The sequence below is a fragment of the Tamandua tetradactyla genome, chromosome 3 (assembly GCF_023851605.1).
Source record: "Tamandua tetradactyla isolate mTamTet1 chromosome 3, mTamTet1.pri, whole genome shotgun sequence".
In the NCBI taxonomy this organism is placed as follows: Eukaryota; Metazoa; Chordata; class Mammalia; order Pilosa; family Myrmecophagidae; genus Tamandua; species Tamandua tetradactyla.
In genome coordinates, this window is record NC_135329.1 from 155767904 (window position 1) to 155792446 (window position 24543).

Consider the following 24543-nt stretch of genomic DNA (forward strand, 5'->3'; position numbering starts at 1 on the left):
GCTGCAATGAGTGACGTTTGACTTAACTGGCTGGTGCTTAAATGAGAGAACGCAATGTAGCACAGCCAAGCACCTCAGCATTCCTCATCTTGGCACTAGCAGCTCAGCCCAGGCCTTTGGAGATGCAGAAAGAAGTCACCCCGGAGAAAGTTGTTGGAACCCAGGGGCCTGGAGAGAAGACCAGCAGAGACCATCTTGTGCCTTCCACTGAAGAACCAACAAAATAAATCCCCTTTTATTAAAAACCAATCTGTCGGGCGGGCCGCGGTGGCTCAGCGGGCAAAGTGCTTGCCTGCTATGCCGGAGGACCTCGGTTCGATTCCCGGCCCCAGCCCATGTAACAAAAAACGGAAAAACAAAATACAATAAAAACAAGAAAATGTTTAAAGTTGTTTCCCTTTCTTCCTTCCTTCCTTCCTTCTCTCTGTCTAAAAAAAAAAAAAAAAAAAAAAAAAAAAAAAAAAAAAAAAAAACCAATCTGTCTCTGGTGTGTTGCATTCCGGCAGCTAGCAAACTAGAACAGGTGGATACGTAACATTTTGCGTTTTACAAAACCCACAGAACTATATAACACAAATAGGGAACCTTAATGTATACTATATACATTAGTTAACAATAGTGTATAATATTGACACATCGATTCTAATAAATGTAACACACTAACATAAGAAGGTAATATGGAGGCAACTGCAGGAGGAAAAGCATATGGGAACCCTCCATACTTTCTGCATTATTTTTCTGCAAACATTAAACTCCTCTATTCCAAGTAAAAAATTAACTCAAAATTGATCAATCACATAAATATAAGAACTAAAATCATAAAACTCTTCAAAGGAAATGGGAACATCTTCGGGGCCTTGTGTTGGGCAAGGGATTCTTAAATATGATATGGAAAGTATGTGCAACAAAAGAAAAAATAAACAAATTGGATTTTATCAGAATTCAAAATTGTTGTGCATCAAAGAACATTACCAAGAAAGTAAAAAGACAACCTAGAGAATAGGAGAAAATATTTGGAAATCATATATCTGATAAAAGTCTAATATCCAGAATACGCTAAACTTCCCTACAAAATAAAATCTATTAAACAATAGTTGCTGTCAATCTACTTTTAACTTGAACATTTTCCTTAAAGTTATCTTGCCTTTTTTTTTTTTTTGGTAGAAAAAGTCTGCAAAGAATAATTAGTTACTATTCCAGTCAGTTTGGGTATATGAAAAATTTGGACAACACACTGCACATGACTAAGAAAGGGCTATCAACGGTAAAGAGCCTTTATAGAGAGGCTAGAACAATGGTAAATATGGCTTTTGTATAACCTTATGCCATTGCACATAACAGTTCTATCAAAATGCACATTCTCAAATGCATGCTTGATCTCATAGGTTATCATTACTCATAAAATTATTACGATTCTTGGAGCCCAATATTTCTAAACAAACAGCATTAAATCTTAGTTTCAACTATTCACTGTGTAATTAGGCTATTACAGGTCTGAAACTATTCCATTTTTAAATACCTTCATTAAAAAAAATTCGTGGTGCCACTGAAATTTTTCAACAGATACTCATAACTATTTCCTGCCTTAAGTATAGATTGAACAAAACATACACAAAATAGCAGTATGATAATCTTGTGTCCCCTCAATTTTATTCTACTCCCTGTATGTGAACAAAGAAAAGCATTATAGCCAAGTTCACAGCAGACTTCTTTTATCTTAAGTATATTTAAGAAGTAGCAAATAACAGAACCTCTTGATGACATCCAGATACAACTTATTGAGAAACAGTCTTTACAATACTAATCAAAAAGTAAACATCTGGTCAGTTTTCAAAGGAAATGAGCTGCTCTGCCTTCCATACCAACTTTGAAGTAATAGGTGCTTTGTATGCTTTTCCCATTCATTAATGACCAATATAAGTTGTTTACAGCTTTCTCACTAGTTTCACGATAATTCCATTTTTTCTACTCTTTCAAATAACTCTGTTCAGTTACAGGTACAATGAGCAAGCTGATGGTACACAAGTGATTCGTTTAGTTCTTAATTTTTTAAAGTGCCATGTAATTTTATTTTCTAATTTTAACACTTTTTTCCAGTGGAATGTTTTTCAAAACATTTAAACAAATCTTGTAACATTTGACTTGGCATCAAATGTTGCACCTTAGACATTTCTAAACTAAAACTTTCACATTATTAAATTATTTTCTGAGGACCCCAAATTAAAGAAATCATTCAAAATGTGATACACTCTAGTGTTTATTTTATGTTATGGCAGGTACACTTGAATTTCAAAAATTTAAAACATATAAAAAGTGGTTAAGGACTAACATTTTTATCAACAGTTGATAAATGTCTAAGATTGTTTATTATACAGCAGGGTACAATGGTAGTGCTAATGCCAATGGGGCACCACAGAAGTTAATCTAAAAATTATCACAAGGCTTTATACAAGCAACAAATGCTGCTATTTTAGTATTCCGGGACATGTTCTGCTTCTAATGCTAAGCAGTCCTTTTACATATTTAATGTTATACAGTGTTGTAGTATTTAGTTTGGCAATGTTTCAAAATAAAGTAAAAGGAGAAATGTATTCATAACATCACAGAAATGCACATCCAATTTTGTTTTCAATAAGGACCAAAGGTACAGATCAGAACTCTCCCCTATATGAAATAATTTATACACAGATGAATGCTATAATATCACTATCTAAAATAATCACTAAATACAATTCTTTCAGAAATAAACAAGCAAAGGTTTTTTCATTATCAAATATCAAAAACATGTAAATAATGTATGTTTTTAAAACAAATGATACTCTAAAATTATAGGAATAATTTCAGCAAATTCAGTGAATGTGAAACCTAAATCAACCCAGTTTATATTATAGAACAACCATATTAAGAAACCAATGATCAGAAAATACAACTGTTTGAAAGAAATTTATAATCCACAAAACTGTTTTTCAGGCCCTAAGGTAAAACAGTTCCACAGTTTAAAGGTAAAATTGAGGCAACAAAAACGCGTGCGTGTCTTCAGTAAGTAGATAATTTACGCAGAGGATGTAACACTTTGTTTGTAGACAGCATGGTATGCATTTCTCAGCAAGACATAGGGAAAACAAGATTCCAAAAGATCCATTGTCAGAAATGGGGATTCCTGCACAATCTGAAAAATTCCAAAAATGTATCCAAACTCGTTATTTATAATAGGAACATTTAAGGACTACTGGAAAACTATAACTTCTATATTTTTCTTATTAGAAATACAAATTATTCTCCTTACACTTTAAATCTGAAGTGTAAATGCACCAAATATATTCTATCAAAAAGTTTAAAAAGTACTACTTTTCAATTATATCACTTAATCATGAGGAACATTTTTAGCACTTTCATTGCCTTAAATGAATGATATACTAGACATTACAAAGTTTATACAAAAATATTTAATATGTGGCCCACATCATCAAGTCTAATTGGGGACAAAAGACTAAGATAAAGAGCAAAACCAAATATATTATCAACCATAAAAAAGTGGAAATCTTCAAGTTCCAGAGGAGTTCAAAAGGGAAGAAAGATTAATAAAGGCCAGAGTTATAAGGAAAGACTACAAGGAAAAAAATCTGAGCTATGGGATATGCCAAGTCATTAGGGTAGACACAGATGCCTGCAGGCAGGGAAACTATTCAAAGTGAGATAAGAGCCACTTGGTAGTAACAACCAAAGTTAATTCATGGACACTGAAGAGAAGGAATTAACTAGGAGTAGAGAATTATAGGGAATGCTTCTTGATGGGTGGAATGGAGTCAGAATGCAGAGAAGTTGGAAACTGGAAGATAATTGAAACTGATACACTAGGAAAGCATTTCCCAACGAAAGGAGAGAAATAACTGTTCATAAAAGAGTATCCTATATGCAATGTTAATCTTTTTTGTTGTTCTTCTCTGATACCACTATGGTAATGGCAACATATGAGTGATGTCAGTCTTTGCAGCAAATTTTAGAAGTGTGTGGCTTGGGTGGCAGGAACAGAAGGGATTAAAACAGTATTTCAGCTCTTATTATATCCAATCACAAAAGTGCCAAAAAAGACTATCAGGAATAACTGGAACTTTTTTTGTTGTTAGAAAAATTTAAAATGAGACTCACCATATCTAGCAGTAAATAAACAGATTCTCTATTTCTTGTTGTAGTTTTATCTGTCTCTTGGCCAATTTTCAGTAGGCTGGAAGATGCGAGCTTAAAAATATACATACATTTTAAGTAAGTTTTAAAAGAAATGTGCATCCATTACTTCAACTTCTAATACATTTCAGTCATTCAGTAATTTATACAACATGATCGTATAACTTAAGAAAAGCTTTGATACTTTACATTCAAGCAATAACTTAGCGTATTTTTTAAATAATTCAGATCATTTACTTTTTTCCAATACTGTATTTACCACATTTCTTAGTTCCCAAATAAAAAGAAAATTTCCCACTGGGTTTAAAATAATGGAAAAATCATGAGATTAGGACATTAAGCCCTGAATGAAAGAAACGTTGGGAAAAAATGTTTATTCCTAATACTGTTCTCCTTCAAACAGAAGTTATTTTTTCCTCAAGTAAGTACTATATTTGTTTTAAAAATTAAAAAATAAAATTAATTAAAAAATGGGATTATAACTGAAAAAGAAGCAAATATTCTAGTGTTCATTTTATCATACTGCACACCTTTTCTTTAAATTAAACATGGAAAAAATAAATTGATAAAGGAAAGAACGAACTACACTGACATGAAAACCAAGTCATACTTCATGGGGCTATATTTAACACTACACTGTTTTGGTAGTGAGTTGATTCTTTTTTTGAGTTTGTCACCATTAACAGTCTTCTAAAAAATAAATAGAAACAAACAAGCAAAATATATCCTTTCAGAGAACACACTATCTCTTTGAATTTTCCTGTTCTTCCCTATTCTAAACCCTAGGCAAATTTCTAGACCAGTCCAAACACTAAGTTAGAAATGAAGGTTAAACTGCAGTGTTCTAGAAATGAGGAAGAAACTCCCAGGTCCAAGGAAAAAACATTAAACTATTTCTTAATATTGGAATCAAGGTTCCATAATTTTGCAACAGGTGAAGGTAGAACATTAAATAAAATAAAAAGAGACTGAAATTCATATGCTTAAGAAAAGAACAACAAAAAAATGTCAGAGGACACTAAATAAAATGTAAAATAAAAGGACTTTACTCCAGTTGTTACATTAGCAGTAAATTTTAATTTTCTTTATGAAATATCATGAGCTTTGCTCTTTTAATTATACATACTGCCAGAAATTCTTTAAGACGGTCTTCAATGCTCCCTTTGTGAATTGTAAACAAAGCTGCAGCGATCTGGTTGATGGCTTTGGCCAAGCAATGTATGTTGTTGCAGTGCCCTGAGAAAGTGCAAATAGATGTTGTACGTTTTTTGTGCAACTTCAAAATATATTAATACAAAGAAGGCAAATCCTTAAATGATCCCATAATTTATATAACTAATGGCAAGACTGAAAGCAGGATTGGGGGCAGAACCTGCCTTCTCCTTTCACTTTCCTGAAAATTACAGCCAAAATTGCTAGAGTCATAATTTGGTGCTTTTGCTTAAATATAGTGTTGAAAGAGAGAAAAAAATGATCATGTCTGTATAATAGGAAAATATTTTCAAAGCCCCCTAAAAGAAATCATACATAAGTTTTAAAGTGTCTTGGAAACTTTAAAAAAAAAAAAAAGTGCTTAGCTGCTTTACAAACATTATAGCATTCAATTCTTAAAAATAATCCTAAGAGTTGGATGTTTCCTCACCATCCCCTGCTCACAAGCATTCAGGAATGTGTGCACAAACACACATACATTTGAAAAGAGCTACCCAAGATTACACAGCTAGGAAGTGGCAGAACTTATATTACATAAGTTGATAAAAGAAAAAATATCTATTATATCAAAAAAATCAATTATATATCAAAGAAAAAATATGTATTATACCAAAACCCATGATTTTTCCATTGGAAAAACAATTTTAAACCACTATTACCTTCTATAGCAGGGCTGTACTGAGACATCACATTACTGGCCAGTGTTGGCAAAGAAACTGCCACAAAGACCATGAGGAGGCAGGCAATTTTATATTCTTCTTCTGGACTAATATTTTCTAAGGGAGACAAATTAAAAATAAAACAAAAGTTTTTCTTCAAGATTAGTTAAGAGTTGATAATCTCAAACAGACAAAACTATTATCTATTTTTGCATAAAGTATTTTACTGGAGCACTATAGAACTGATCACAATTTTTTAGGAGAAACACAGAATATTACTATTGGCTAGTATCAACCACAAAGGTACATTTCAAAGACCTCTAATAAAACAGTAAGGCAAAAATTTTTTTTCTTAAATTGTAAGATTATGGGGCAAAAATTTTGATCAGGATAACTCGAACTCTTAAAGTTCACAATTTCCTAACTGGAAACCAATGACAAATTATTATTTTACAAGAAAATCTTATTTACCACAGCTTAAGCTATTTAATATCTCATAAGTTGTTCTGCAAAAATCACCAAAAAATCCTTAACATTTTTTTCTTAAAACAGATATGTGATTTGAAATTCACTATTTAAAGTTTCCCAGGTGGCAAGTGGACCAGATTTCCAACCTATTTCAGAAGACAAGCAATCATGAATGAAAATATTTAGTATTACCCTAAAACATTTAAGTCAAAACTCTTTCTAAAATGTTTATTGTAATATATAATCAATTTGTAGGTTATCTAGGCACCCATCTGGTATCCGTGAACTTAAGTTACCCTAATATTCAAAGCCACATATAATGAAGAATTGAATACAGAAAAAAAGCCAGAATACGCTTCAAATTTTGTTTAATTATAACAAATATGACTGTACCAAATCAAGTAAAAGAGATTAACTATATAACTATAATGAGCATAATGTATGAAAGAGGAAACAAAAAGTAACTTAAATAGAAAAAGAACCAATGAACTCTATCAAATACCAGGCTACTACAAGGGGATGGGGTAAGGGGTACTTATGTACCAGAAAGAGATGACATGTTATTTACTTAGTACTAGCAATCCAGAAATATCTAAAGCATACTGGGTAGTGTAACATTTCAAAGGGTGGGCTTTAAAAAATTTTAATGCCCAATATTATATAATAATGAAAACTCTTCAGGGTGAGTGGCTCTAGTTCAATTAAAGGAGGATTAGGTCTTCTGGATATAAATCTTTTGCAATCTGCTGGATCACTCCCACCACCATACAAATGCTACCACTGCTCCCATCTTAAAAAACTCCTCTTGGGCGGGCCGCGGTGGCTCAGCGGGCAAGAGTGCTTGCCTGCCATGCCGGAGGACCCCGGTTCGATTCCCGGCCCCAGCCCATGTAAAAAAAAAAAACAAAAAAAAACAAAACAAAATATAATAAAACAAGAAAATGTTTAAAGATGTTTCCCTTTCTTCCTCCCTTCCTTCCTTCCATCCTTCCTTCCTTCTCTGTCTTTCCTTCCCTTCCTCCCTCTCTCTAAAAAAAAATAAAAAAAAAAAAAAACTCCTCTTGATTTTACTCCTGTGCCTCGAGCTAAGACAATTTTATTTCTTTGCTCCCCTTTACAAAAAACTCTTTGAGAGTACTGTTTATACTTATCTCCAACTGCCTTCCTTTCTAATCAGTCTTTTTTGCCTTTAGGACTCCACAGGAACTGCCCTTGTCAGCAATCCCCATTAACTCCACACAGTTAATCATTTCCTCCTCCTCACTTGGCTTCCTGGTAGCCACTTTTCCCTGGTTTTTCCTCTCCTGCATTTGTCCTTCCATCTCAGCTTCTTTTGGGGATTCTTCTTCTTCTCTCTGATCTCTAAAGTTGACGTGGTTCAGGGCTCAGAACTTGATCTCTTTAATTCTACATCTACATTAATGGCCGTGCTAATCTCATTCAGTCTCATGGTATATATGTCATCTATATGATGAATATGCTGTAACATAAGCTCCAAAACGCAAGGATCTTTGTCTTTTCTGCATATCTTCCAACCACCAAAAATAATTCTTGACATAAAGCAAGAACTTCAATGAATGGAAGAGTATCATAGCTATATTGGTATGGTTCTACAAGTTAACCTGGTAATTTTAACTAAGATCACTATATAGTTACTAATGCATTTTACCTGATTTTTGTGAAGACAGAGCTACCACCAAGGCAGGATCGATTTCACAAGGTAACCCAGCAGCTGACGATAACTCATACACATTCATTGCAACCTAACAAAATGAAAGAATTTCAGAGTAAGAAATATTCTAACAAATTTCCAAGGAATCTTACTTTATGAAGAAAAGATTTACTATTTAAATTAGAATCTGCCTACAAGAACACAGGGGAATTTCAGAAATTTGGACAAAGCAGGAACTAAAGTAGAACTAACCTACACTGAACAGCTAACTTAGTTCTTTGTAATGTGCTGGCAGATATAACTCCTTACTATTAAGCTAAGCAAAATTTGTATACTTTTTGTGGCAAATTCCAGTACAACGATTCTAAAGATAGTTGTTTTTCTTGGAAGCATAGATGTAAAATATCAAATCAAGAAAGCTAAATAAATGAGTGAAAGTGAACAAAAATTATTAGACCTATAATTCTAAAGTTCTTTATTAAAGTTCTTTAATGAAAAATTACAGGGTTCAATGTAAAATCACATCATACCTATAACCATAATAGCTTATTCTAGGATTTTAAGGAGTACCTGTAAAAATAAATCTGGTAAAGGAACTTCTAATGACTAATGTAATTTTTTTGTATCACACATGGATTTCAAGTATCCAAGACATTTTTGACTGCTCAACACCTCAGCTAAAAGCTACTTAAATAATTGCTTACACCTGATATTGCAACATAAAATCTCAGTATAAAATACAAACTACAACAGCATGGGTTAGAGTAAATGAAATACATCATCAATTAAGCTAGAATTTGTAGTCCTTTCCTCATATCATATGCAAAAATTAACTCATAATTGATCACAGACTTAAATGCAAGAGCTAAATATATAAAATTCTTGGACGAAAACATAGGCATAAATCTTCATGACCTACATAGGGCAATAGTTTCTTAGATATGACGACAAAAGCAAAAGCAAGAATACAAAAAGATAAATTGGACATCATCAAAATTAAAAACATTTGTGTATCAGAAGACTTCAAAAAGAAATGAAATGGCAATGCACAGAACTGGAGAAAATATTTGCAAATCATACACTAATAAAGGTCTTGTATCCAGAATATATAAAGAACTTAAAATCAAAGACAAAAAAGACAACCAAATTTAAAAAGGGGCAAAGGATCTGAGTAGAATCTTTCCCTAAGAATGGCCAATAATCACATGAAAGGATTTTCAACATTATCAGTTATCAGGGAGATGCAAATCAAAACCCCAAAGAGATGCCAAATCATATACATTAAGATGGGTACAATAAAAAACATAGTGTTTCTGGCATGGTATGCACTCAGAGAAACTGGAACATTCATATACTGCCAGTGAGAATGTAAAATGGTGCAGCTGCTTTGGAAAAGTTTGGCAGTCCTTCAAATGGTTAAACACAGAATTACCATATGATCAGCAATTCCACTCCCAGTGAAAAGAAAATATACAGCCATGTGAAAACTGAATATTTATTGCTGCATTATTAATAAGAGCCTCAAAATGGAAACAACCCAAATGTCCATCAAACGATGAATGGATAAATAAAATGTGTTATATCCAAACAATGGAAGATTAATAAATGTGGCAATAAAATGAATGAAGTACTGATACATCTGTAAAGTAGATGAACCCTGAAAACATTATGTTAGGTGAAGAAAGTCAATCCTGGAAACCATGTTATCTGACTCCATTTATATGAAATGTCCAGAATAGACAAATCTATAAAGACAAAGTAGATTACTGGTTACTTAGCATTAAGGAGATGGAGGGGAAAAAGAGAAATGACTAACTATAATATCTAGAGGGCTTCTTTTTGGAGTGATGGTTGCATAACTCTGTGAATACACTGAAAACCACTGAACTGATTTTAAATAGGTATATTATGATAGGCGAATTATACGTCAATAAAACTGTTTTAAAATATATTTGGCTTAAAAAAATATAGTACATTTCACTGAAAGTTAACTGGAAGCTAAACACAATTACATCAAGTGGTAAGAGAACTGAATGGTTGTTCAGAGGTTTAATTAATACTATCATCATTTACATACAGTTTTTAATTTTTTTTTAGCTTTACATTTCTGCAGTGTTTCCACTGAAGAAATCATTTTAAACTATTCATACATATTTTTCAACCAAAATTATAAAACAGTCATTGACCTCAAATGTTCCTTCTGTTCAAATTACTGTTGGAGAAACAAAAATAAAGAAAGCAAGGTCTTGGTCTTTTAGAAGCTTACCATTCAGTATCACCGTAAACAAGAAAAAAACCACAACTTATAACACAAGGAAAAATGTTATCGATTCTATAGTAAATAAAAAGTTCTCTGATAATACCAAGAAAAAAGAAATTCTTTTATCACTGTGGGATCTAGGAGTGCTTCCTAGAAGATGGCTTTTGAATCAGGCCATAAAAGATAGGTAAGATTTTAAAAGGCAGAGGAGAAAAGGGCAGGATTTTCAGGTAAGGAAAATTATAGGATAAACTAACTAGATAGATGTGTGAATCTGGCCAGTTCACACATATATGAAAAGGGCAGAGTAAGAAAGGAAAGAAAGTAGAAAGCAGGAACAATTGAAAAATAAGCCTCAAAAAAAGTTTGAGTGGCACCAACTTGAGAAGAAACTTGATTGCCATAAAGAGTTCAGACATTTCTTCTTTCAGCCAGCTTTTCAAAATATGTCAAACAAAAACTGATCTCTCCAAAAAACATGAAAGCTCAGAAAACATAAATATGATATGTCACTTACTAGATGTATAACTATTGGTAAATCACTTGTTGGGACTAGATCAGTGGCTGGACTTAATGGATCAGCAAATTTTCAAAACAACAGCAAAATATTAGGTATTCACATAAGGTTGTATTTTATATTCATTTACAACAGGATATTACAAAAACTTTAGCATCATTTTTTTAAGCTAACTGAATTTAGCTTTAGTCAAAATAAAACAACCATCTTTTTTACTGGCTTTTTTATTTTATTGGAAATTCTTTTTCTCATTCTCATGATCTCACCCATGTATAAATGGCTATGAATTTAAGAAAAAGAATTTTTCATTGCTATCAGTGTTCAAGGGAGAGTAAATTCCAAAATATCAAGATAGTACTTTGCTGCTGAACTCTCAAGGATGCATTCTCAAAGGCAAGCATTTTAGAAACTGTAAAATCCAAACAGAAGTGATCCTATTACCTTCATATCAGTTTCCCTTGGAATGTGATCCTTAAAATCTTCAATAGAACTTACAAGGAAAGGAATGTGGTAGGATAAGACCTAGGCAGTAAACAAATAAGAACATAATTATTTTTAATGGTAATCCTTAAATTTATGAAATATTACCATGATATTATAGTTTTCATAAAAATTATCCATTTTCATTTGCTTTTCTAAATAACAAGGCATGTGGAGTAGGAATGTATTCAATGCTAAACCAAGGACAATCAAAATGGAAAAATGTCTTAATGATTAGTAAAGTTAAAGAAGTAGAAGTTAAACATTCACAAAAGTTTTAAAAAAAGCCCTAACTTCAACACTGATACAAGGAATTTAGATAACTCTAATTTCTATATACTTAATTTTATCTAACTATGAGAATTGGAATTTTAATTAGGCCATTGCCAACCATAAACTTAGAGTAACTTTTAATTTCTGGGAAATTAAAAAGGATCATTTGAATATACAGCATGTACTTAAAATGGTTTCTTACATCTCTAAGGGCTTCTTGTGCCAAGGATCGGAAGGATAAAATTACACCAATTATTGTCATCCTCTTCAAGACACTATCAACCGCTAAATTTGAAAGAAGGGGAAGAGAAGGAAAAAATATAAATTGGTTTCTTTCCAAACCTTAGAGAAAATTCTTAATTCATAAAATTCTGATACGGTAAAAGGCACTATTAATAGCAAGCTTGATTATAGCAGAAAATTAAAGAGGCAAAGGCAATTACAGTGTACTTCAAATGGAGTACACTCCAGTCTTTCAAATGGGTTTAATCTCCAAAATCTTGAAAAAATCAAATAAGTAGCCACCTGTATAATCATTTTTCAGAAAAGGAAGAGGTAGGAGGAAAGAGAAGGAGACTGAGGGAGAAAGAGGAAGATGATCAGCATAGACATGAGTTAAATTCTTAACTGGCAGAACTGAGAGATACTAAATTCCTAAGTTGCTGAAGTTTTGAGAGTCAATGAACAAAATATGACTATTGAGAACACAAGCAATTGTGACAGGACCAGATTGCTGAAGACCAAAAGCAGATTTGAGGCCTCTCGCCCCTCTTTTCTTGCAAAAGTGCACTCACACTCCTCTTTGAATCAGTATTTAATAAACTTTCTGCCTGCTTACATGGGGAAAAAATGGTTTTGATAACCTACATTTTGGTTAGAGAATTATTATTGTCATTACATATTCAATGTCAAAGTTATTAGAGAATGGAAATTAAGATCAAAAGGGTCAGTACCTTCATATTTTATAGAGCCAAACAAACATTTATTGGATATCCTTCCCCCCAATTTACCAGGAATTTTATTCTGTAATAAGAATACCAAAATAAACAGAATGATTTAGACTTCAAATAACATAACTGGACTAGAACTCTAAAAACACTATTCCAGTTATGTGAGAAAACAGTTATATATATATATATATATATGTATATGTATTTGTGTACACATAGCAAATTTATGAAAAGATGTATAGAAAACTGTCAATCATAGTTACCTTTGAGGAGTAGGAATGGGGAGAATTGTTTAGTTTTGACCTTCCACCTTCTAAATGGTTTAAATATTTACCAAAAGCATCTTTTATTAAAACAAACACACATAAAATGCCAAAATGTCATAAGAATGAAAATAGCAGTATTGACAAAATAATATAAGGACGGTCTTTTTATCTATCCCTAGCACCAAACAGTACCTGATCAGCACCCCCCACCCCCAAAACAGCAGATGCTCAATGAAACGGTAATACAAAAGCCAAGACCAGAAAATCATTATTAGCCAGAGGAGGAGAGGAGAGGAAAAATGAGTGTGAAAGGTCTCTCTGAAAAATGTCATACAAGTTGGGCATAAAAAAAAAGAACACTTTTTTAATGTTTTTAATTAGCCAGAAAACAAATTAAAAAGATTATGAAGCCACAGTGGTCAAAACAGCATGGTATTGGCATAAAGATAGATATATCGACCAATGGAATCGAATAGAGTGCTCAGATATAGACCCTCTCATCTATGGACATTTGATCTTTGATAAGGCAGTCAAGCCAACTCACCTGGGACAGAACAGTCTCTTTAATAAATGGTGCCTAGAGAACTGGATATCCATATGCAAAAGAAGGAAAGAGGACCCGTATCTCACACCCTATACAAAAGTTAACTCAAAATGGATCAAAGATCTAAACATTAGGTCTAAGACCATAAAACAGTTAGAGGAAAATCTAGGGAGATACCTTATGAAACTTACAATTGGAGGCGGTTTTATGGACCTTAAACCTAAAGCAAGAGCACTGAAGAAAGAAAGAAATAATTGGGAGCTCCTCAAAACTAAACACTTTTGTGCATCAAAGAACTTCATCAAGAAAGTAGAAAGACAGCCTACACAATGGGAGACAATATTTGCAAACGACATATCGGATAAAGGTCTAGTAACCAGAATTTATAAAGAGTTTGTTCAACTCAACAACAAAAAGACAGCCAACCCAATTACAAAATGGGAAAAAGACTTGAACAGACACCTCTCAGAAGAGGAAATACAAATGGCCAAAAGACACATGAAGAGATGCACAATGTCCCTGGCCATTAGAGAAATGCAAATCAAAACCACAATGAGATATCATCTCACACCCACCAGAATGGCCATTATCAACAAAACAGAAAATGACAAGTGCTGGAGAGGATGCGGAGAAAGAGGCACACTTATCCACTGTTGGTGGGAATGTCAAATGGTGCAACCACTGTGGAAGGCAGTTTGGCAGTTCCTCAAAAAACTGAATATAGAATTGCCATACGACCCAGCAATACCATTGCTAGGTATCTACTCAAAGGACTTAAGGGCAAAGACACAAACGGACATTTGCACACCAATGTTTATAGCAGCGTTATTTACAATTGCAAAGAGATGGAAACAGCCAAAATGTCCATCAACAGAAGAGTGGCTAAACAAACTGTGGTATATACATACGATGGAATATTATGCAGCTTTAAGACAGAATAAACTTATGAAGCATATAATAACATGGATGGACCTAGAGAACATTATGCTGAGTGAGACTAGCCAAAAACTAAAGGACAAATACTGTATGGTCCCACTGATGTGAACCGACATTAGAGAATAAACTTGGAATATGTCATTGGTAACAGAGACCATCAGGAGTTAGAAACAGGGTAAGATAATGGGTAATTGGAGCTGAAGGGTTACAGACTGTGCAACAGAACTAGATACAAAAACTCAAAAATGGACAGCACAATACTATCTAATTGTAATGTAATTATGTTAAAACACTGAATGAAGCTGCATCTGAGCTATAGTTCTTTTTTTGTTGTTTGTTTGTGCTTTTTGTTTTTTCCTCTTTTTATATATTTTTTATTTTTTTTATTATTTTTATTTTTTCTCTATATTATCATTCTATATCTTTTTCTGTTGTTTTGCTAGTTCTTTTCCTAAATCGATGCAAATGTACTAAGAAATGATGATCACACATCTATGTGATGATATTAAGAATTACTGATTGCATATGTAGAATGGAATGATTCCTAAATGTTGTTAATTTTTTTTTAATTAATAATAAAAAAAAGATGCAAAACAATAACAACAGCACCCCGCACCACTACCACCCAAAAGGAACTGCAGAGAAGATGAGTCACTAGAAAATGTTAATTGCTCTGATATAGTTGCATGGTTTTTTTTTCAAAGTATATTACCCAGAATTTAATCAAATAAGTTTTTTGGAAATATATCCTATTAACTTCCCCTTGAATATAAACTCACAATAAGAAAACCTATTTAATTCAGTGTTTAATGGATTATTTATTAAACCTGTTGGAACACTGACACCTCCCCTGGCCTTCCACACTTTCCATTAACATCCCAAGGAACTAATAGTACAGGATGAGTGGGAGTGGTGCCAGGCAAACTATAGGGAGTTGGGGAAAGAATGGCTAAAGATAAGGTTAATCTAAATAATGGATTTTGAATTCCATGCTAAGAAGTTTATCTTTCAAGCAATCAGGGATTTGTTCAATGTTTCTGAAATTATGAAAAGAAATATGTTTCAGAAATATGACTCAATATGGAAGATGGATTAGAAAGGGAGCAATGTGAATTAGCTTCAGTCAACTGCTGCCATGTAAGAAACTACTGCCTAGGTTTTTTGGGAAAAAACAGAAGTTTGGAATTTTATACAAAAGCTCCCATTTTTAAAATAGTGGCAAAAATATATTTTTAAAATTTAATATAGCATAGGACCAAAGTATATCTTTGGGCCAAATCAAACCCATAAATTTGCAAACTCCAACCTACAATACACAGCTACTAGATGTGGAATGTGAGGAGGGAAGCATCAAAGATAATACACAAAATTTTCTAGTGTGAGTCAATGGGTGTACAGTGGTAATGAAATGGGAGGTAATGAAATGGTCATAAAGAAAGATCATGAGGTTTCTCCTCCCTGCCCTCTTCCACCCCTGTGGCGGTCTTTGGTATACCCCAGAAAAACATGTTGTTAAATCTAATTCATTCTTGTGGATGCAAACCCATTGTAAGTAGGATTTTTTGATGAGGCTACTTCAGTAAAGGTATGAACTCACCTCATTCAGGATGGTCTTAATTCTCTTACTGGAGTCCTTTAAAAACAGAATGAATACAGATGGAGCAAAAAAAAAAAAAAAAAAGCCATGGAAGCAAGAAGCTGAAATTAACGAAACCCGAAAGAAACGAGAGAGACCAACAGAGGAAGTTAAGAATGGGGATGAAATACTCAAAAACACACTGATAAATAAGACTGAATAAAATTTTCCCAATAGGATTGTAGAGTAATAATGGAAGATGAGCCAGCACAATTACTATGAAAGCACACAATTTAAAGTATTACCTTTTGAAGAGGATAAAGAGAATTTCAATAAAAAGGAGAATAAAAGAGAGAAACACTACAGAGAAACTAAACACAATGACAGCTGAGGATGCACAACAGATTTTGCAAATAGGTAGTCACTAATAACCTGTTCCAGAAAGATTTCAGGAAAGTGGCCGTAATTAGCAGTTGGGAAGATGAAATAGTACATATAAGCTCGTCAAAAGTTTAGTGGACTACATTATAATTACATGTAATCTACTTTATTTCACTAGGATGTAAGTTGAAAATAAAACCCGAGTCAATAAAAAAAATTATTCCCATCAGCCCATAACCTTTTTAATTATTATCAGAGAAGTTGTAGTGTTAAACAAAAATTGTATAAAATACAGAGTTCCCATATACCACCTCATAACTCTTTAATATCTAGGGCTGATAGGTGGAGAAAAAGAAAGTTTAGCATTATGACGGGTGGTAGGTAAGAGGCAAGTTTAAAAATAGACTTTATTATGTAGAGGAAAAAAGCAGTGGAGAAGATTCTGGAAATACCTGAAGTTGGGGAAAAATAAATGATAGAATATTGTTCCAAAAATGTGGAAGGAAATGAAACTAAATAAAAATGGAAGGAAAAAAAAGATGTCATATTTTTTAAATAAAAGAAGAACCCAAACTGTCTCACCAAAATGACACAGAGCAGAAATGATATGAGAGCTACTGAGGTGGTTCCTAGGAACAGGAAGGAATGTTAATTGGACAAAAATAAAATGATTATGCACCCCTGAATACACCTGAGGTTAGAAACCACAAATATTTTTCAAGCAGTACTTGGCTTTCAGAGAGGAGACTTTTCAAGTATCAGGAAATTGCTTGGGAGAACGAATATAGCAAAAAGTCAGAGGTATGAGTGTAAGAGAGAATATAATTAAAATCACTACCAAATTTATAGTCCAAACTGGATAAATAAGTAAAGCTAGGAAGAGGCTGAATGCGAGAGCAGTTAAATCACTGCCTGGAGCACGGGACTGACTGATTATAATGCGCAATGCTTGAAACTGCAAGGAAATTGTTTCCTAGGAAAGACAGTACATTCATATCCATGGAAATGGAGGAATTCCAGTGGCCCATACATGCACACCCAAGAGGCATGAATAGAAAGGATCAAGGTAGCCCCTATGCTTTGGTGTCAAGCTATTTTCTAAACTCATTGTACGGATGAGTCCTGAATGACAGCAATCACAGAAGCCAATTTACAAAAATTGGGAAAGGTATTTTCTTTAGTTCCTTTTTTGTTGTTGTTAGCTCCTGGCATTCAAAGAAAGCTCTGTCATAATACAAGTGGGTGCAAGTTTAAGAAACAGATGTCTGAGAATTTAAATTTCAGCAATAAAACATTAAAACAGCAAAATGTCATCAAAAAGTGCTAGAGAAAATGCGGAAAAAGAGAAATACCTATTGATTGCTGGTAGGGACCCTGAGAGGTGCAGCACCTCTGGAGGGCAGTGTGGTGTTCCATAGGAATCTAATGGTGGGGTTGCCATATGATCCTATAACCCCATTGTTCAGTATATCTCTTGAAGAACTGAGTGTGGGGACACAACTGGACATTTGCACATTGCTGTTTATGGCAGCAGCGTTCTTGATTTGCAAGGGGTGGAGGTGGCCTAAGGGTACAACAACTGAAGAACTGAAGGGAGAACTGTGGGTATACACACAACAGACTACTGAGGGGCCCCAAGAAGGAATGAAGTTGGAGGCATGCAACTAAGTGAAGGAAATTTAAAAACTGTATGTTGAATAAAATGGCAGAAAAAATACAAATATTATCATGGCTCACTCATATGGACTAATTATAATATACAAACTCAGTGAATTGAAGTTGAGAACATGTATATCAGGTGGGGCCTATTGCAAAGGGTCCTAGATTGTAAGCTTTTACAACAGTCACAAACATACAGGAGTTCTGTTATTTCTAAACTCTGAAATAATGAGCTGTTTGTATATAACCTGGTTATTCCCAGAAATCTTGGGTATTTACGTGATACATAAAATTCAGAGTTAGAGTTCTGAAGCTATGAAGTCAGTATCACCTCATACAGAAACTGTTAAAAAAGTTGAAAAAGTGAAGTTTAAAAAAAATTTCAACTAGCGATAGGAATGAAACTGATATGGATAGGCTTAAGGTAAATCAGAATACAGGGTAAAGGATGATATGGTCCTTATTTTACACCAAAGGCAGAGATATTTGATGCAAAATTTATATTTTGGGTAGCACAGTACCTAATTTAACTTGTATGGTCAATTTAGTTGAATAACAAGTAAATGGAATCTTGAATAGGGTGTGAGATCTTGCTGGTTTGTACAGGTAAGTGTGATGCCCTGATATATACCAGAGTAATTTGGGCAGTGAATAAAAAAGTATTTGCAAAGTACCATTAAGAGGACTGCAGAGAAAGGAGAAAATATTCAACTTCCCCATTTGGGGAATTCCTGATATTTTTGCAAGTAGTGGGGACAACTAATCAATCTTAGGGTTCACCCCAACGCAATTTATTCCTGCAAAGGAGAAGCTAAGCCTACTTACAATTACACATAAGAATCACCCCCAGAGAACCTCTTTGGTTGCTCAAATGTGGCCATTTTTTAAGCCAATTCTGCAGGTAAACGCACTGCTTTCCCCTCTTAATGGGACATGACTCTCTGGGTGTAAATCTCCCTGCAAACATGGGACAGAACTCCCGGGATGAGCCAGGATCTGGCATCATGCAAGATAAAAAGCCTTCTTAATCAAAAGGGGGAAGAGAGAAATGAGACAAAATAAAATCTCAGTGACTGAGAGATTTCAAACAGAGTCGAGAGGTTATCCTGGAGGTTATTCTTATGCATTATATAGATATCCCTTTTTAGTTTATGGTGTATTTTTGTGGCTGGAGGTAAGTACCTGCAACTGTTGAGCTGTGTTCCAGTAGTCTTGATTCTTGAAGATGATTATATAAAGATATAACATTTACAGTGCGATGTGTGATTGTGAAAACCTTGTGTCTGACGCTCCTTTTATCCAGGGTATGGGCAGATAAGTAAAAAAAAAAAACGAGGATAAAAAATAAAAGAGTGTGCAGATAAAGGAAAAAAATAGGGTCGACAATGAGAGGGAGGGGTAAAGGGTATGGGATGTATGACTTTTTTTTTCTTTTTCCAGAGTGATGCAAATGTTCAAAAAATGATCATGGTGATAAATGCACAACTATATTATGAAATCATGAGACACTGATTGCACACCATGTATGGACTGTGTATGTGTGATAATTGCTCAATAAAAATATTTTTTAATGTCATCAAAATAATTACAAAGTAAAGGAGAAAATGAAAGCATTAGAAACGATAAAGGCTGTATAATGATATAGTTTCGTCAATGTGACTGTGTGATTGTGTAAATCCTATGTCTGATGCTCCTTTTATCTACGGTATGGACAGATGAGTAAAACATATGGATTAAAAATAAATAAATAATAGGGTGAACAAATGTTAAAAAAAATAATAATAGATGGATACATGGGGAAAATGTACCTATTGCAAACTATGGACTATGGTTAACAATAATATTTTAATATTCTTTCATTGTCAGCTAACAAATGTACCATACCAATACTATCAGTCAGTGTGGGGGGGGGGGGGAATAAGGGGTATGGGAAGATTTGGGTTTTATTTTTTATTTTTATTTCCTTTCTGGAGTAATGAAAATGTTCCAAAATTGATCATGACTATGTATGCACATGTGATGATACTGTGAGCCAGTGATTATATACTTCAGATGGTCTGTATGGTGTATGAATATATCTCAATAAAACTCTATTAAAAAAAAAAAAAGAAACCATCAAGGAGGAGGACACCACACAAAGGCTTTAAAAAAATGTTCCTAGAGGGGTTCCACAGCAGATTGGAGCTGGCAGAAGAAAGAATCAGTGAACGTGAAGATGAGATATTTGAAATAATTCAGTCTGAGAAGCAGAAAGAAGAAAAAATGAATAAAAATAAAGAGAGCTGAGGAAGTTGAGGGATACCACCAAGTTTAACAATGTATGCACTGCAGGAATCCCAGGAGAAGAAAGAAAGGGCAAAGAGAATATTCAAAGAAATAATGACTGAAGATTTCCCAAATTTAACAAAAGACATGAATATACACATCCAAGATGCTCATTGAATTCCAAACAGGATAAACCCAAAAAGTACACACTTCCACACATTATAATCACATTGTAGAACGCCTTAGACAAAGAGAGAATTCTGAAAGCTGCAACAGAGCAGCAACATGTCACATACAAGGGAACCTCAATAAAATTAAGTATTGATTTCTCCTCAGAAACCATGGAGGCAAGTTGGCAATGAGATGACATATTTAAAGCACTGAAAGAAAGAAAACACACACACACACACACACACACACACACACACACATCATAAGAAGTCTATGTCAAGCAAAACGGTCCTTCAATAATGAGAGAGACTAATTCATTCCCAGAAAACAAAAGCTGAGGGAGTACATTACTACTAGACTGGTCCCATAAGAGATTCTAAAGAGAGTTCTGCAAGTTGAAAGGAAAGGACAATAGACATATATTGAAGTTGCATGAAGAAATAAAAAGTCCTCTGGGAAGGGTAACAAGATAAAATGCCAAACCTACTGTAGTTTTGGTTTGTAGCACCACTTTTTACTTCTTAACACGATCTAAAGGTAAATGCCTAAAATGTAATGAGAATTCAGTGATTTGGGGCTCGTAATGTATTAATGTAATTTGTGACCAGAACTAAATAAAGGTGGGGAATGAAGGGGTATAGGAACAAAGGTTATATATAGTTTTTGTTGTCATTGTTTTGTATTTGCTTTATTTTTGTGATATAGTTTTGAAGTTAAGTTGGTACCAAAGCAAAAGAGATTACTATAGATTTAGGATGTTAATGTAAGCTCCATGGTAACTACAAAGAAAATAACAGAGAATATGCAAGTGTACAGAGGCAAAAATTAGAAGACAGTTTGCAAGAAGAAGATGAATTAATGCATAATAGGTATAAGGTCTTTGTTTGGGGAAATAGGAAACTTTTAGTAATAGAAGGTGCTGAGGTTACCACAATATTAAGAATGTTATATACCCATCAAACAGTATATGCTTGAGAATGACTGAAATGGGAAACTTTACATTACTCACCAAAAACAAACAAACAAACAAACAAACAAACAAAGAGATCATGAAAATTAAAGGCAATATATGATGATGATCCTGGAAGGGATCTAGTGAGGGAGAAGAAAAGACTCAAAAATGCATTACTGGGACATGAAAAATTTGAGTGCAGACTGTAAATTGTATATTAATGTTAAATATCTTGAACTTGATAACTGCCTTAAAGTGGTTATATAAATGAATGCTTTCAGGAAATATTCATGGCAGTATTAAGTGTTCAAGGAGCATGATGTATACAACTATACTGAAGTGTTTAGAAATGGACTGACAGACAAATATGTAGATAGACGAATGGACCGACACACTGATGGCTAGACGGAATGATTGGCAAATATGGCAAACTGTTAAAATGGTGGCTTTGAGCATATGGGGGGAACAGGGATGTTTAGGATTCTCTATATGGAGTTTGTATAATTTTTTGTAACTATCCTATAAGTTTGAAAATATTTCAAAATAAGAAGCTGAAAAATCTAAAAAAGAAGGAAGGAAAGAAAAGGGATATTATAAGACTCACATAATTAAGTAGTCCCAAAAACTGAAAATAAATTCTAAATTGCTTCCCAATTCAGAGCTATTTCTAATAAATTATATTGCTTTCTCATTTAAGAATGTTTAAGAGTATATGTTTGTTCATCATGAAAATGAAATGACTCTAAAACGCATCAACATCTGATATGAGGCAAAGGAAGCAAAAAGTGGAAATCAAGGATGAAAGAGAGTACTTTTAAGAAAACATTTCAACTGAAAAAGTAACTTTTAATTACCCTAAATAAGCCACTCTTCAGTGGCTCTTTTCTTTTCCTAAATCACAAAAACATCAATTTAGATTTGTGACTTTGGCAAATCCCAAATGCCATGACTCATAATTATTATATACAAATTTCATGTAAGCAGAATTAAGATGAGGAATATTGGTTTTATTCTGAAGACTTGCAAATTTTTATGGTATTTTAACAAATTCCTTTTTGCTACAATTTTATTATTGAATAGCAGAGATCAATAACAATAAAAATGGTAGTGAACACCATAGTGGATTAAATGCTTCCAACCAGATGACACACATTAGAATGTTATTTATTAGTAGGAAGGTAGGTAGGGTTAAGGCTATTCTTAGAGTACTAAAAAAAATGGGAGAAACAGGAAAACCTACAAATACTAAGAATAAAAGGAAAAAACTGGATAATATAAGTATATAATAAAATAGTGAAAAGAAAATTAAACAGAGATTTAAAAAGTCATTTCCTACTAAGTATTTATACACAGCCCTCCTCACTAAAATTACACTAAATCAATCTTTTCTTCTTTAAATTTATTTTTTTAAATATCATACAGTAGAACTTGACTATTTTTTTCCTTTGGGGTATAGTTCTATGAATTTTAACATATGTATACACTTATGTTACGCTCACCACTGTGAGGAAACAGAACAGATCCACCATCCCTCAAAATTCCTATGTACTCCTTCTTTATAATCCTGGCAATCTGTTCTACAAGTCAATCTTTATTGTCGCTTAACATTATACAAATTTGTACTGCTTAAGTTTTTACATTTTAAAACAGGATAAGACAGCCTAATGAAGTGATTCTCCAAAGCATTTAGCAGTTTTATAAATTTAAAAGAAAAGCATCAGAGGAAGTATGTGAAATATACATATGGTTTAATTTACTTTAGGATTATTTTTTGTTTGAGAATGTACACTCTGCTTTTTTCAAAGAAAAAAAATATTTCATTTGGAATTTCACTATTTTTTCAAATCGTGGGGAGCCTTCCAAACGAATCACTAAAAAGTATGACTTTAAAATTAATTTTTAACTGTTAACTAATATTCCAAGTACAAAAAGCAAAAGAAAAGAAAATTAACCAATTCAAGAGTATCTAAAAGAGCTCTCTTGCTAAACCTACTTTAATATATTTAAGATGCATTATTATTTTGTAATATATGTCCCACAAAGAATCAATGTTAAGACATTTAAAAGAATTTTAGACTCAGGTTTTTCAGGTACTAAGATACAAATTATCATCGAAAAGAAACAAATTACTTATTCACTTAACAACATGGATAAATCTCAAGAACATTATGCAAAGTGAAAAAAGTGGATACAGAGGGTTCAAGATGGCGGCTTAGTGACGTGTGGGATTTAGTTCTTTCTCCAGAGCAGCTAGTAAATAGCCAGGAATAGTACAGCACAACTGCTGGGGCCACATCAGTGATCACACACACAGTGTATGCCAGACTGGACAAGCTGGATCAGCTGTGAACCCACCCAAAACTAACTGTGAGCCCCCAAGTCAAGGAGGGCAGTGCCCCTCCTCCACAGTCTGGTTCCTGGAGGGGAAAGGAAAGAGACTTTACTACCGGCAAGGGGCTGAACTCAAATAAGCACCAACTGTGGAATTAATGTACAAATTCTGACTATTAAAAATAGGCCCCCAGTCCAGCTGAACCTCAAGTAAAAGCTGAGGTTGCTGTTTTTTACCTCGGCACAGAGGTGGCAGGGCTGATGGAAAAAGAAAACAAACAAACAAACAAACAAAAAACACAGAGGTTTCTTTTGGATCGGACAGCACAAAATACTTGAAAGAGTCTGGCCCCTGAAGGAAAGGAGGGGGCACATAGGACTGGAGATACACAGAGCAACGTACCAACGTAAGCTCTTGATGTGCAAAGCCGAGGAACAGGGGTCCTGCTCTGAAAAGGATTTTTTTTTTCTTTTCGCTTTTGTGGCTGTGTTACTGCAACTTGACTGCTCTTTGGATACAACTGCAAGGCTTCTCAGGCTCCAACTGCCCCAGGCAAGGGCAAAATTAGGCTGTCTGGGAGGCAAAGAGGCTGGTCAGGTGAAAGGAAGTAATTCCCTGGAGGCTGTGCCTTTCCCAGGAGAGGGGTGGGGCCCAGCTCAGGCGGAATCCCTCCCTCAAGGAATTCAGACCCCAGGGTCTGGAACACTGAAGCCATTAAAGCCAGCATACAAGCTCTCCTCTGTCTCAACCACACCCCCATAGCAGGGAGAGTCTGCTGAAGTTAA

General features: G+C 33.9%; 1 protein-coding gene across 1 annotated transcript in view; it reads right to left on the minus strand.

The window, feature by feature from the left end:
- Nucleotides 1-2239: 2239 nt before the first annotated feature.
- NCKAP1 (NCK associated protein 1) overlaps nt 2240-24543 on the minus strand; it is a 155825-nt gene continuing 133521 nt past the window's right edge. Inside the window, exons 25-31 of the mRNA XM_077154375.1 lie at nt 11929-12011; nt 11415-11495; nt 8194-8287; nt 6057-6173; nt 5312-5421; nt 4150-4239; nt 2240-3169 (exon numbers count right to left, since the gene is read on the minus strand). Of these exons, the coding sequence (XP_077010490.1) occupies nt 3053-3169; nt 4150-4239; nt 5312-5421; nt 6057-6173; nt 8194-8287; nt 11415-11495; nt 11929-12011 (692 nt within the window). The 3' untranslated portion in view covers nt 2240-3052. The remainder of the gene's footprint in view (nt 3170-4149; nt 4240-5311; nt 5422-6056; nt 6174-8193; nt 8288-11414; nt 11496-11928; nt 12012-24543) is intronic.